The sequence below is a fragment of the Apium graveolens genome, chromosome 3 (genome assembly GCF_009905375.1).
Source record: "Apium graveolens cultivar Ventura chromosome 3, ASM990537v1, whole genome shotgun sequence".
In the NCBI taxonomy this organism is placed as follows: Eukaryota; Viridiplantae; Streptophyta; class Magnoliopsida; order Apiales; family Apiaceae; genus Apium; species Apium graveolens.
The window spans coordinates 206734828-206749967 of record NC_133649.1 but is presented as its reverse complement, the minus strand read 5'-3'; the positions used below and the strand labels follow the sequence as shown (position 1 = coordinate 206749967).

At 35.6% G+C, this 15140-nt stretch overlaps 1 protein-coding gene across 3 annotated transcripts; it reads left to right on the top strand.

Annotated features, from left to right (window-relative positions):
* Positions 1 to 11628: 11628 nt before the first annotated feature.
* On the top strand, positions 11629 to 14765 carry LOC141713049 (uncharacterized). 3 transcript variants are annotated; one of them, XM_074516262.1, is made up of 6 exons: positions 11629 to 11833; positions 12133 to 12643; positions 12873 to 13115; positions 13252 to 13473; positions 13638 to 14191; positions 14324 to 14765. In XM_074516262.1, the coding sequence occupies exons 1-6, from the start codon at positions 11720 to 11722 to the stop codon at positions 14375 to 14377; spliced, it is 1698 nt and encodes a 565-aa protein (XP_074372363.1). In that variant the 5' UTR covers positions 11629 to 11719; the 3' UTR covers positions 14378 to 14765. The 3 variants fall into 3 exon arrangements, with proteins under 3 accessions (XP_074372363.1, XP_074372364.1, XP_074372362.1); XM_074516263.1 differs by having other exon boundaries at positions 13635 to 14186; XM_074516261.1 differs by having other exon boundaries at positions 13635 to 14191.
* The last annotated feature ends 375 nt before the right edge of the window (positions 14766 to 15140 follow it).

Genomic DNA, 15140 nt, shown 5'->3' with positions numbered 1-15140 from the left:
CTTAACAGACATGGGAGTAGGCATGGCAGATTTGCAATTAACAGATAAATGATTTACAATACCACACTTGACACAGATTTTTCTAGGAGCATATTTATCAGGTGTGAAGTTATTGTGTTTGTTAATTCCTACTTTACCATTCCTATTGTTTTTCCTTTTAGCCTCTATTTTTACCTCAATTTTCTCAAGTCTGTCACTTAACTGTTTGACAGTCATGTGACCAACATTAGCCTTTTTCCCTTTCTTAACTTGACTTGACTCTCCTGAAACAAAGTTCTTGGAAACAGACCCATACTTCTCGTTCAGCTTAACTAGTTTGGCTTTGCTAATGGGCTTGCTCACAGCCGACGGATGAGGATTTTCATCATTCGACGGATAACATTTTTTGTTATCCGATGGATAGTCCTCATCATCCATTGAGTCTACATCTGTTAGCAGTCCATCTACCAAATTAGGTTCTAGTTTCTCTTTGTTCTTTTTCCAGGCTTCATCACAGAAAGACTCAATTCCTTGAACTTTGGTGATTTGAACATGGACATCCCTGGATGTTTTCCATGCTTTAATCACCTCTTGTTCACGCTCGAGCTGCTTCTTTAAAATTTCTTCCTTTTTCAAGGACTCGGTTAATTCCTCCTTGGCAATCTTATACTCAATTCTTAATTTCTCAAAATCAATAAACTGAAACTCAAGCACATTATTCCTCTCACTTAAAAACAAATTATTTTCTTTGATTTTAGCATTTTCTTTAGTAAGAGACTTAAGTGTAACACGCAAATGATATAATTATGTAGACATGTCATTTATGGCATCATTACACTCAGCTTTAGATAAATGTGCAAGGTTTGTAGTAATTACCTGATTGCTTAAGGAACTTATCTCTGTCTCATCAGACTTGGCCATTAGGGCTAGATTGACATAGCTGACATCTTCATCTTCATCCAAACCATCTGCTGCCCGATCATTTTCTTGTGTAATAAAAGCCCTTTCCTTTTGCTTGAGTAGATCAAAATATTTTTGCTTATAATCCACAGACTCAAACTTTTTCTTACTGGAATCTGACTTCCTACACTCACTGGCAAAATGCCCTGCCAAGCCACATTTGAAACATTTAATTTTGACTTATCCACCATGTTTCTATTTGGCTTGGCTGCTCCAAAGTTCTTCTTGAACTTGAGCTTGGAAAATCTCCTGGAAAGAAATGCTAGGTGCTCATCAATGTCCTCCATGTCATCTTGGCTCAATGAATCTTTACTTTCTACTGCAAGCCCCTTGCCCTTGTTCTCACAGACCTTTGAAGTTGATTCAACAACTTCTATCTTCACTTCCTTCTCCTTTTCTAACTCAGCAATTAGTGCAATGGATCCTCCTTTCTTCTTTCTTCTCTCCATCCTTTTATCCTGCTCTATTTCAAGCTCATAGGTTTTCAGGATGCCATACAGTCTCTCCAAAGTAAACTCCTTATAATCATGTGAGTTTCTTAATGAGACTGTCATTGGTCTTTGGAAGAGATCTAAGGAATTTCAGATTAGAGTCTTTAGTCTGATAGACCCTTCCATGCAACTTGAGAGCATTTTGTAGTTTTTGAAACCTACTGAAAATATCAGTGAGAGACTCACTTTCCTCATTGTGAAAATGCTCATATTGCTGAATCAAGAGTTGCATCTTATATTCTCTAACTTGCTCAGTGCCATCACAGATTATCTGTATAGTATCCCAAACTTCCTTGGCAGTTTTGCAGTGGATAATGTTGTCAAACATGTCTGCATCAACTCCATTAAACAGAATATTCATGGCCTTTTTATCCTTCCTGACTTGTTCAATGTCAGGATCAGACCATTCATGCCTTGGCTTGGGGACTGATGGCTCGTTTCCTGTTGCAGCTCTCATTGGAACATGAGGGCCTCTTTCTATGCAGTCCACATAGGCCTCATCTTGAGAAAGCATATGAAGATGCATCTTTACCTTCCAAAGATGGTAATTATCTTTATCTAGAAAAGGAATCTTGACTCCAACATCCTTCTTGTTCATCTTGCTGAATTATTTTGATCTTTAAACTCTTTATAAGTTAAGAGCTTGCTCTGATACCAATTGTTAGTCCCTTAACAATATAGCAAGAATTATAGAAGGGGGGTTGAATGGAATTCTTGAACCTTTTTCTTAAAATAAAAATGTTCAAACTCGAATATAAATATAAGTGTATTGATTAGCACAATGCGAAATAAAAACTTAAGTGAACCAAAACACAAGTAATTAAAAACAAGAGTCTTTAAAAACTTTCTGGTGGATTTAAACAATTCCACCAGAGATATATATTATATCGAGAGAACTCTGTGTGCAAGAATGCTCACAGCTGCTTACAAATATGAACTACTGAGAATACAGAGAAATGCTAATAATTCTGCTTACAAATGTTTCTCACCTTTTTTTATCTCAGATCTTAGTTTCTATTTGCTACTTATTGGTTTATATGTTACCAATATTACAAAGTCAAAAGACAGGATCATTATAAAAACTATCGGGTCTAATGCTTTGTTACTTTGTTCTCTATTACCCAGTTAATAGGCTTCCTCATTCCATTTGCATACACTTCGACGCATGTGACTATGCTGTCACTGTCAACTGATATTTGAATTCTTTATCCGTTGAGTACATGATCATCCGTCGAGTTTATGATCATCCGTTGATGGCTTTATTGATCATCCGTCGACTGCTATATTGAACATCCGTTGATAGCTATTTGATCATCCGTCGATGGCTTTGTTAATCATCCGTCGGTAGCTATTTTGGCACTTGACTTCAATTCATTTATGCAGAATTACAAGACATCATCTATGTACACTTAATCAACATATTCTGCATATCTAGTTAAAGTCAACATGACTTATATGCTACTACAGAATCTATACAAAGGTGTATGCAGAAATGTGCTACAGACTCATTATTACATAAGCTACTCACTCGATGGATAATAATGAGTTATCCGTCGGGACTAAAATTCTTATCCGTCGAGTGCTACATTATTTCACTAAGTAAAATCTACTTAGGTGTTTTGTTTATGTAATCATCAAGTACACAACATATGCACAACAGAAACATATCTATAATCCACCTCATTTTCCTAAAAGGCTGCAGAAGCAGAAGTTGGATAAGCAATTTGCTAAGTTTCTGGAGGTGTTCAAGAAACTTTATATCAACATACCTTTCGCTGAAGCTCTTGAACAGATGCCTAGCTATGCGAGGTTTATGAAAGGTATTCTCTCTCAGAAAGTGAAGCTCGATGACTTAGAGACCGTTGCTCTAATGGAAGAATGCAGTGCTGTGCTGCAACAGAAGTTGCCTCCGAAGCTTAAAGATCCTGGAAGCTTCACTATTCCTTGCACCATCGGAAACTTGTCGTTCGACAAGTGTTTATGTGATTTAGGAGCTAGCTGATCTGATGCCCTTATCTATCTTCAAGAATCTTGGTCTTCCTGATCTGAAACCAACATACATGTCATTGCAACTAGATGACCGTTCCATCGCTTATCCATGAGGTATAGTGGAGGATGTCTTGATCAAGGTGGATAAACTCTTCTTCCCTCCTGACTTTGTAATTCTTGACTTTGAGGAGGATAAGAAGATTCCCATTATCTTGGGAAGATCATTTTTGGCTACAGGCCGAACTATGATCGATGTGTAAAAAGGAGAGCTTTTGATGAAGGTTTACGATCAAAAGGTCACTTTTAATGTGTTCAAGGAAATAAAGTTACCCACGACTAAAGAGGAGTGCTTTAAAGTAGAGTGGGTCGACTCTGTAGGAAATTCTGAAGATAAAGAATGAGCAGAGCAATTGCAGGATTTGAATGCACCTCCGTGGATGAGGAAGTTGGATTTGTCATTCGATTTTCTTGGGTTAGCAGAGCTGAAAATTTCTCAGGAGCGTTTTGAACCATTTATTCAAGAAGTTCCCACACTTGAGCTCAACCGAATTCCAGATCACTTGAGTTATTCATTCTTAAGTGCGCCCCATAATAAGGGGTTGAGATATATTTTTGATCATATAGAGAAAGGCTGGACGGATATTCTCATGCCTACAGAGGGTTCTTCTCATGTGCAACAGGTAGTTGATAGGACTGGTGTTGGTGATGCACAGTATAGAAGATTGACTAGGCGTATGGAGGCCATGCATGTCATCCACCGATATTTTGCTGAAGATTTGAAACACGCTTTCGGTATTGTTGTTCGAGACACTGGTGGCGAGGTTGATTGGCCACCTGATCCTCCACCCGACGAGGGTGACTCTCTCGCTAATTAGGTATGCCTGAAATCCTTATTATTACCTTCAATGAGGACATTGAAAATTTTAAGTTTGGGGGTGATAATGTAAGGATTAGTAGTGTGTGTGTGTGTGTGTGTCCATATAGATTCATATAGATTCATCTTCCATGTTTAGTTGTAGTTTATTCATATTTTTGCATGATTTGTTCATTTAGGACATATTTGTTTGTTTTTATGTGATTTTATATAGTTGCATTTGCATGCATATTTAGCATGATCCCTTAAGATGAACTATGATATTTGATAACTTGATGTTGATTTGAGTGCGGCGATGACGAATAGAGGGATGTTTAAGTCCTAATGAATTGATTTGCATGCTAGAAACAAATATTTTCACAAAGTCTTATAGGGTTGCTTTTGATCTAGATCATGATCATACTTGTTTGTTGTTGAGATTTAATCACTTGGTTATATTTTGAATTTGTGATATTCTCGTAATGACGTAAAAACACTAAATTTTTTTATCTGGAGAAAAACTTGGATTTCATTGCTAGTTGTTGTAAGGCTAGGCGTCAAATGGCTAGTAGCCGGCTCATATTTTTATGAGTAGTCTAGGGTTGAATGAGATGGAGCGAAACACACTCATTCAGAAATTATTGGAAAAAAAAAAGAAAAAGGAAAAAAGAGAAAAAAAAAGAAAAAAAAAAGAAAAAAAAGTACATGTTTATGCATAATTGATCAAGAGTGAGCTCTTTAATACTCGAGTTATTAAGTTTTAGGGGATTTTGTGCCTAGTAACCTAAGGCTTTTATAGTCTGGGATCCGCTAACCTAACGCTCGATACATGGGTATTATTGCATAAGTCTTTTGGGACCTCATTCATTGCACGGTCAAATAAGCATCTTTGTTATGTGTTCAATAATAGTGTGGATCCTTGTATAACTCTAGTAGAAAGGAGGTTTTGTGAGTCATATTGCATTTATTGTCTATTCTGTTTATAAACTTTTGATTATTTCGATGATAGATAAGTTATGGTTATTGATCTAGTATCGAGAGATATCTGTTAAGCATTTCACACACGCACGTTTCTGGTTTGTGAGTTGGTTTATGGAATTTATTCGAACTCTGTTTTAAGTCATTGCATTCTTAGAGGCATTGGCTTATTCATTTGGTTATGGTTATTCTGGGGGGATCAATTGCATTATCATTGAGTTACATTCATGTAGTTGCATTCATGCATTAGGTTTGTTTTGTAGTTTTGAGTCTGTTTATGCTTGAGGACAAGCATCGATTCAAGTTTGGGGGTGTGATAAGTGGATTTTATATCCACTTGGAACGCTTTATTACAAGCTTGAATTGGTATTTTGGACTCAAGTTATTGGTATTTTGATATGTTTTTGTGTTATTGTATTTCAGGTATCAGTTAAATGAAGAAAGGAGCTTTCAAAGGAAATATGATTAAAAGTGATCATATTTGAAAGCCAAGGACATTGTCAAGTTGTAGAGAATCTCGTTAGTTTCGCGTGGGCAGTTGAATCGCCTAATTCTGACGAGTAGAACTCAAGTTATGGGTAAAATAAGATTCATCAGAATTTTCCAGAAAGGCTGCAGGCGCCCGCCTGCTGGTGTCAGGCGCCCGCCTGCTCGGAGGCGCCCGCCTGCTGGTGCCGCGCGGCCGCGTGCTGATGTGCGGCTGACTTCGCTGATTTCGCTGAAAAAGCCTTTTTTGAGTGAAATTTGACGATTTTAAGGGTCCAGGTCCAATATGGGCTTATATATACTTAAAAAAAGGGTTTTCATCATCCAGGAAGATTGGGATGCCAAGAAGAAGACCTAGAAGCACAAAATAACTTCGAAAAAGAAGATCTTATTTTCAACTTGTGATTCTTTGAATTAGTTGTAACTTTGGATGCTCGTTTTCGTTCTTGTTGAACCTAGATCTCGTTTATTCGTACTTTAATTATTATTCAGTTAATAAGACCTTGTTTTATACCATGTTTTTATTGGAACCAATGATGACGATGAGTTCAATTATGGGCTAATCGTTGTCATGGGATTCTAGCGGATTTACTTATGGATTTTAATAATTAATTTGTTTCGATATCTTGGTGTGTGGTGATTGTATGATATCCTAGTATTGGTTGTGCTTATTCGTCTTATGTGCGTAGCTAACATATAAGATAGTTTGTTAATCTCTATTGAAGTGACAGTGAGTATAGAGGCTTAGAACTTGTCATACTAGCATAGGTTCATGTATTTGTTATGCATGATTCGTAGGTAATTTTAACCATCTTACTTGCCCTATATAATCACGAACTTGCGTATTAAACCGTTATGTTTTCAATTCTTATAGACATATAAGGACTAAGCATAATTGGTGTCTATTCAACTTCTATCTCTTTTGTGGATGCTTGGTAGTATGGTATTCGTACAACGAAAGTTGGCGTTTACTAGTTTTGTGTTATCTGATTAGTGTCATCACCATTACATGCTAAGGTTAAGAACAATAAGGCTATTGAATGAAGTATTTAATAAAGTTAGAATCCCATGTTTGTCATATATAATAATTCAACCTCAATTCTCTTAGTTAATGTTATTTAGTATAATCTCTTAGTTTAATAAAAACCCAATTTATTATTTGTCTTAGCATTGAGCGATAACCATACATTGTTGCATAGGTGCATAAATTAAACTTAACCTAAACCAGTCTCTGTGGGAACGAATCTGATTTATATCTTATACTACTTGTGAACGCGTATACTTGCGTGAATATTAGCGCGTGTTTTTGCCCTAACATTTTGCCGAATGGAGGCTTTTGGAGAGAGAAGAGAGAGTTTTTGCTTGGCTTCTTGGATGCTTCTTGTGAAATAATGTGTAATATATGTGTATATATATTCTAGGATAAGCCAATCTCTCACAATCTTGCTAGATTAACTAATAATCAAAGCTAGTTGCTAGCTAAGTACTCTCACCATTATTCATGTCACTATTTACTTATCTAGGTTACTATGCACTATCTTGGTTACTATTCTTGTTAGGTTAGCTACTATATGGTCGTTAACCATGGTTACTTTCTTACCTTAATTAGCTTGCATGGTTAGTATGGCTTGATACGTTTTATTTATTCGCTTACGCGTTCACTCGGTCGCTTATTCATTTTTGTAATAAATCTTTGTAAGCGGTTCGCGGGGTAATTCCTTTCTTATACGTCCTTTATACTTTGAAGCCTTGTACTTGGGTTTGAATTTGTAGGATTTTTGGTTTGTAATTATATTGTGCTTCTCGTATTCCTTGACGGTTCGTAGATACAGTCGTTTTCCAAAGTTCATTTTCTTCGAAAACTAATAGCGTTTACATACACTTATTTGGTACGTATAATCATGTTATCGACTCGGAAACTAAATTTCCCATGCATAACATAGTGTGGGCTAAAAAGTTTTTCCCGATTTTCAGGGTTACTATTCATCAAACATTTTATAAAGTCTCAAAAATTCGAGTTATTACACCAACATAATCAAACTGTAGATGAACTCAAGCAAGATATTGAGCAAGTCAAGGAGGATCTCACCAAGAGACTGGATGCCAAACTTCCTGATTCCACCATACTAACCATCAATCAAAACCTCAGGAAGGAATATGACTTGAATTGGAAAGTTACGGAATTGGGTTCAAGGCTGTCAAAAGTGGAGAACTCAGTTGCTCAAATTCTTACCAATCAACAAATTCAAACTCATCCACTACAGCAACTGGTGGCAGCACAAACTTCAACCTTGCTCCACTTGATGATAACAAAAAGGGGGAGAAGGATGTGCATATTCAAGTCAGTAAGGTAATTGTTCCAGTCATTACCTACTCAAATCCACCAGTGTTAGATAGTATTGACTTAATCAACATGGCAGCAGCTGAACTCAAGCTGAAAGAGCAACAAAAGAAAATTGATGAAAGAATTGAGAAGGTATTTGATCCAATTGTCAATAAAGATAAATATGTGAAGCGCTTCACTCAATTGAGACCAATTCCAATAGAAGAAATGAAGTTGGGAAACATGAAGAAAAGTCAACCCTCATCTAAAAGACATCAACATGCCATTGTGCTTTTGAAGCCTAAGAAACACTCATCCAAATACTCAAGCAAAAATCCAATAGACCAAGTCTACTCAACTCCTAAACCTGATGAAAATAAGCCGCTTGGTCACTCTATTGCAAATCACAAAGATCCAAGAGACTCGGTTCTGAAGAAAAGAATAGCAAAGATCTATAGGCATGGAAAACTAATTTGTGCAATGGCTAGACATCCTCAATTTGGAGAAGCTAAAAGAGAATAAAGATTAAGGTTCAAATTTCAGAAAAGGCTAGCTGACTTAGAAGCAAAGAAACAAGATGAAAAGCCTGCTACCAAGTCAGAAACTAAAAAGCCTGTTATCATAACTGGAACTGAGAAGAATGAGAAACCAAAGCAGGAACCAAAGAAATCAAGAAAAGGGTATAAGAAAGAGAGAGCCGTAAGGGAGCTAATATTTAAAGAAGAAGAAGATAAGGAAGAACCAAAGAAAACTCAGTCTATTTCCATAAATAAACCAACTATGCCCATAATGGAGCAAGTTGAAAGGGTCATCCTGGTGTGAACTTTCATGATGAGCCAATCATTCCCAAGGATGAACCAATAGACTGGGAAAATTTACCTATTCCTGAGATGAACATCCCAATTCCAACCACTTCAAAAAGAAGAAAAATATTTGCAATCAAGCAAATTAAGTTTGTCTCATCCAAATCCAAAGCCTTATCTAAACCCAAGCCAACAGTTAACAAAGGAGATCAACTCTTTTTATGTGACATAAAGGAGTTTTCAGATATTAATCTTTATTTGGATGAACTAGATGAAATGGGAGCAATTGATGCCCATAACAGACTTCCAGAAAGGTTAGTGTTCACGTACAATGGTTGAAAGAAAGCCACTTGGCCTCTTCATAGGATTCTCAATGAAGGTTACTCTGTCTTAGTTAAAGCATTCTCTGCAATCAAGAAAGATTTTGGATTCACCAAAGTGGCCAAAACAGAAATACTTAACAAAATTCAACAAATAAGACAAAGCCGGAGAGACCCAAATGTTTAACCAAGAATCTTGACTATTCCTTATACTGGAAGTAAAGTGCATTTGAGGCCACACTGGTTGATGGAGTTCAAGGATGAAAGGAATACCATAAGATTTTTCAAACTAGAAGACCAACTAAAAATATCAAGTAATGAAACTCTCAAGGAAATGTAGGAGATGTTGAATCTATATAATGAAGATGAATTTGAGTTCTATAGATAACTCCAACACCAGATAGAAAAGAACAATGAAAAGGTGGGAAAGAAGACTAGACACTCAAGGAGAAATTATTAATTTGCTCAGCCTATAGGAGCACCTTGAACAAAACTTGTGAGACTTCTGTGAACTTTCTTTTATCAACTTTCAATAAATTACAGCACTTGTCATTTTATCTAACATTAAATGAATATCTTGTATAAGGTGTTTTGTTATCATCGGGTCCTCCTAAAATTTATGCCTACAATTCTAGTAGACATAAATTGGGGGAGATTGTTAGGAATATGTTATAGGTTTGATGATAACTCACCAAACACCATAGTGGATTTAATTAAGTGAATTTTGTAACTATCAACGGATAACCACACTTGTTCATCCGTTGATAGAGTAACTTATGTTTAAATAATTTTTTAGCACATTACTGTATACTTAAATGTCTTAGAGAATTAGAAGTTGAAGTATATTCTAAGTCCTGTTGACTATTAGAATGATATGCAAAATAGGTTGGTTAATTATAAATATTAGATGCCTTGCAATTTTGCATAAATGAAATGGAGTCAACTGCTATGGAAACACTCTCAATGGATGATCCTACAAAGCTTTGACGGATGAACTAAGTCTCTCAACAGATGATCAAATAGAGACTCAACGGATAATCTACAAAGTCTCAACGGATAACAAATTCAAATAGCTGTTGATAGTGACTTGACAGTCACATGGGTTGATTGTATACAAAATGAATATGGCGGCCTATTTGCAGGTTTTTGAGAACAAAGAAGCATTTTCATTTTCATGCTTACTTGAAGAAATACAAAGATGCTGGATAGAGAAATAAAGAAACATGTGATGAAGACCTAAAAACTTTATTTTATCTGTTTGTCTTTTTCATGTGTAACTTGGTGATATATATAAACCAAGAGTAGCAAGTAGAAAAATAACTGATTGAACTAAAGCAACATATGTTAGGAATTTCTATGTTCTCTCTTTTGTAAATTTACTTGTAAGTAGCTGTGTGCATTCTTTCATCACAGAGTTCTTAATTAATATATATCTCTGGTGGAAAGATCAATCCACCAGAATATTTTTAAATCTTTGTGTTAAATTATTTTGTATTTTGAATACATTCATATTTCATTCTACACACTTGCATATTCAAACACTGATATACTTTGGTAAATAATTTTCTTCGTTTTCAAAGATAAACAAACCAAAAATTACATTCAACCCCCCCTTGTAATTCTATTGTTAGATTGTTAAGGAATAACACTAGGGAAGTATTTCTTAATTTATATTATTATTATAAACCCATTTTAGTATTGGATAGTTCATGGATCTAGACTGATTTGTATAGAAAATAACATGTTTAGGAAAATGATTCGATCCATTGGTCAAATTACAAAATCATGGGTCTTATTTATATTTACTGAAGTACCCTTTTTAGTTCAAATTTGTGGGAGTTTATGCTAGTTATCGTTAAGATATTATAGATATTTCTTGTATGCATTTATATTTGTAATTATAAAATACAATTTTTTAAAAATATTTCAGTTTTATGAAATCGAACCGAGTAAACTGAAATATTTTAATTTGATTTATACATAAAATCAGTTCGATTTTGAAAAATAAGCATTTCAATTTTCAATTAATTTGGTTTGATTTAATTTTTAATTGAAATGACCGAATGTTCCGCCCGAGTTGTGTTCGAGTTTTACCTCTTAGTAATTGTATGCACTGTGCACCTTTTAGTCTGTATTTATTCCTTTTTTCATTAAAAATTTTATTTAGCAAAAAAAAAACTTAACGTGGGATGAAATATATTAAAAGGAGAGGCAAACAGGCTGTCACTCAGCCTTGTCAAAAATAGTGTTGGACCAAATTGGCACAATTTGGATTAAGACAAGGCCCATTACTATATTTGTTTGAGCCCATACACAATAGACGCTCCCGTTAATTGAAAAAGAAAGATCCCAAAATTCAAAATGTACCACCTCCAACGGTCGGCAAGGAAGGGTTTGTACAAACCAACCCCTACACACACACTATATATAGACCCTTTAAAGCTTGGTAATTTACTTGATCAAAACCAAGCCTCCGCATATTCTAAGCATTTCAACAAACACCTTGTGTGCATTTCTATTTTCAAACCCCAATTCAAATGGATTTTCATAGCCTCCCAAGAAGAGATCTCCAAGCTCTATGCAAGCTCAATGCTATTCCAGCTAATATCACTAATGTTGCTATGGCTGATGCTCTCTCTTCTCTCCATACCGTGTGTTTTCAATCACCAATCTATTTCGATTTTATATGTGTCTACTCATTTGATTTAATTGTTTTTTTTATATATGAATTGTTTCGTGTTTTATGTTTAAGATCTACTGATTTTCATTTTGACTCTTCTTAAATCTCCCCATATCATTTGTTTATTATCATCAAAACTCAAAACTCTTTTGATTTTACATATTTTATATTAATTTATAGTGTACTGATTTGAATGTTTTATATTATGTAATTGTTTGCAGATTATGTGTATCATGTACTAATTTTGTTTTTGACTGTGTTTTGTGTTAGGTTGAAGGGCTTGAAGATTTTTTGAATAGGTCACCGGAAAGGAAGGCACTGACTGCGGCCAAGGTTCCTCGTACGGGACCAAGGGCTAGTACCCAGAGCAAGCCAATTGCAAATGCATCTGAGAGTGTACAACCGATGGCAAAAGGTACTAGGCTTACCACCAGAAGAGTTATTTCCGATGACATTATGCACGAATCGAAGACTTCTGCTATTCGTAGCAGCAGGAAGACAGTAGAATTACCGAAGACTGAGAGTGAGGGAATCGGGGATGTGGAAAAGAAAGGTGTGACTGGTACTCCGGCTTTGGCTGCCTCTAGCCGGAGAAGTCAGGTGGCTCGCAAGAGTAGTGTGAAGGAAGTGAGTACTGTACAGAGAGTTTACAGTACCAGGAGGTCTGCAAGGTTGACAGAGAACAAACATGGGGAGGAGAAAAAAGAGAAGATGGACGCACTTGTTACAGAGCTTTCGAGAATTGATCTGGGAGATGGTTCTGATAACAAGAACTTGTCTGGTATGTTTGTTTATTTTCTACTTTTGTTGTATTCTTAATGAGTTTTTGTAGGGTTAAATTGCATTTGCTCTTCAGATTCAAGGGTAGTAGTAATAGAACTGTACTTCATATATCTGCAAGTAATTGTTTTTTTCTGTTGTCAAATGATCTGATTATATGGAAAGCATAGATTTGCAGAAGTATAACTTCATTTTTTAATCTTTGTGTCTTTGATACATCCATTACTCAGGTAATGATGCAGAAGTAGTGTTGCAAGAGCCAGTTGACAAATCTGATGTGGTGGCAACGGTAAACAATTTGGAAGACAATGAAGCTCTTGATGTGGTGAATACTTTTCAAGAAGACAGTAGTACTAAGAGCTTGGTGATTGAGAATGAAAAACAAGGTGATGTTCAGGAGGAGATAGTTGATGAACTTGGAGAAGAATCCAAGCAACTTGATGAATCACAGTCTGTTGCCGATGAGAACAAGGGTAAGTTTTTCTGTCCTATCTTAAAGTGGTAATGGTGTTCAATTGTTGTAATTTGTTCTTGACCAGGATTTTATATATTTATGGCATAGTTTATTTAAGTGCATGCAATGATATCTCATATGACTTCTGTTTACAGTTCTAGGGTATCCAATGGACAATGAGAATTTGCATGAGCAAACAAAACCAGATGAGACAACACCAGAAAGTGGAGTGGAAGTAGTAGAAGATGATGCTCAGGAAATTGTAGTTGATGAACGGAAAGAAAAGTCAGAACAGTGTTTTGATGCTCTTGATGAAACACATTTTGTTCATGAAGTGAATGCCAACAATATGATGATTGAGGATGAGGATGGTAAAGGTATACTTTTGTTTTTCACCCTTATGTAATAGGTTCGTTAAGATGTTCAATTATAATTGGTATATGCTTGTCACGGTTATTTGTTTACTTTTGTTTATCAACGGAGGTATATTATTCTTACATGAAGTGATTACCGAATCTGATCTGACTAATTTTTACAGTAGAAATATCTTTGATGGACTCTGACAATTCCCATGAGCAATTGGAGTTGGGGTCTGGCGAAGAATATGAAACCAACAAGAACTTAAAATCAGTTGCTTTAGCTACTGCAGAGTTGTCAGGCTGTGGTGATTCATATCTTGTTGAAGAACATGTGACTTATTCTGATGAGCCCAAGGATGACATTCTTGACAACAATGATCCTAAAGAAAATGCTGATAAGACAAAAGATGAATTGGACTCTGAGAAGTCCAAGGCCGATATTATCAACAAACATTATCCTAAAGAAATTGCTACCGGAACAGAAATTAGTTCTGTTGATCCCTTTGTTTCTTCTGGTGAAACAGAGAACAAGCCTGTTACAAAGACACCATCTGTCAAAGGATTGAACTGTATTTCAGATGACAAGGAAAACATTGATCGCAATGGAATGAAATTTGAACCGACAGAAGAGGAAACAAAGAAAAATAAGTTGCATGATAAAAGTCTCAGGGAGTTGACCAAGATGTTGAAAGAGAAGCTAAAAATTTCAAACAACACTGCTGATGAGACTGGTAAGGTGAGGCCATATCTGCTTTATCTGCAATGGTTGCAGTACAACATTCTCAAATTACCTTTTTTTTAGTTTGAGCACTTCAGCTTAATACTGTATCCATAGTATTTATACTTAATGCTTTTTACTGATGGACAGGTGATGAAGGAAAGATCAGCACTGCAGAAGCTTGAAGATAACTGCCAGCGATAAATTTGAGAAGTGAAGTAATAACTAGTTATAATACTGCAGAAGCTTGAAGATAACTGCCAGCGATAAATTTGACAAGTGAAGTAATAACTAGTTATAATACTGCAGAAGCTTGAAGATAACTGCCAGCGATAAATTTGACAAGTGAAGTAATAAATAGTTATGATAGGGTGTAATCTTTGGTTTGCTCCTTGAAGTGTCGATTACCCCGCTTAAGAGTTTCTTGTAGTTTTTTATTGTTTTTCGGGTCATCCCCTGGATATTGCTCCTTGATAGGGATGTGTAATGTGTTAATGCTATTAATACATGGGAGAAACTGTTTGCTGGGAAAAAAATGATTGCTATAATGAAGTACACTTAATATATCATATATAACGAAATTTTAATCTTAGTCTTCATCCTTACATTTATAAAATGTTCGAACTTAAAATTAATTTGTGGTGAAACTGGTGCAAGTTCTGTATCATTCTTTACAGACCTCAGCCTCAAGAGTCTTTCTTTCCATTTACCAAGTACAAAATGCTATCCTTATCAACACCCTTTTCTTGTCGGTTCGCCAACTCTCACAGGTTCACAGAGAAACGATAGGGCGACAGTGTATGATATAAGAAAGTTATTCAACTCAAGTTTCTAAAAGCATAAATATAATTCAAGTTTCAAGCAACAAAATTTAACACACCAATTTAACTAGATCATCAAAGAATTCCAGATTCCGTGTCTCATATTTTAAAAACACCTTTTGCATTCAACATTTTTTCCAGAAAAT

What these genes read in the sequence shown, in the direction of transcription:
- LOC141713049 (XM_074516261.1), top strand. Translation starts at nt 11,720, where the DNA reads ATGGATTTTCATAGCCTCCCAAGAAGAGATCTCCAAGCTCTATGCAAG. An exon ending in TGATAACAAGAACTTGTCTG is followed by an intron (nt 12,644 to 12,872) that starts GTATGTTTGTTT and finishes TCCATTACTCAG; the next exon opens with GTAATGATGCAGAAGTAGTG. An exon ending in TGAGGATGAGGATGGTAAAG is followed by an intron (nt 13,474 to 13,634) that starts GTATACTTTTGT and finishes TAATTTTTACAG; the next exon opens with TAGAAATATCTTTGATGGAC.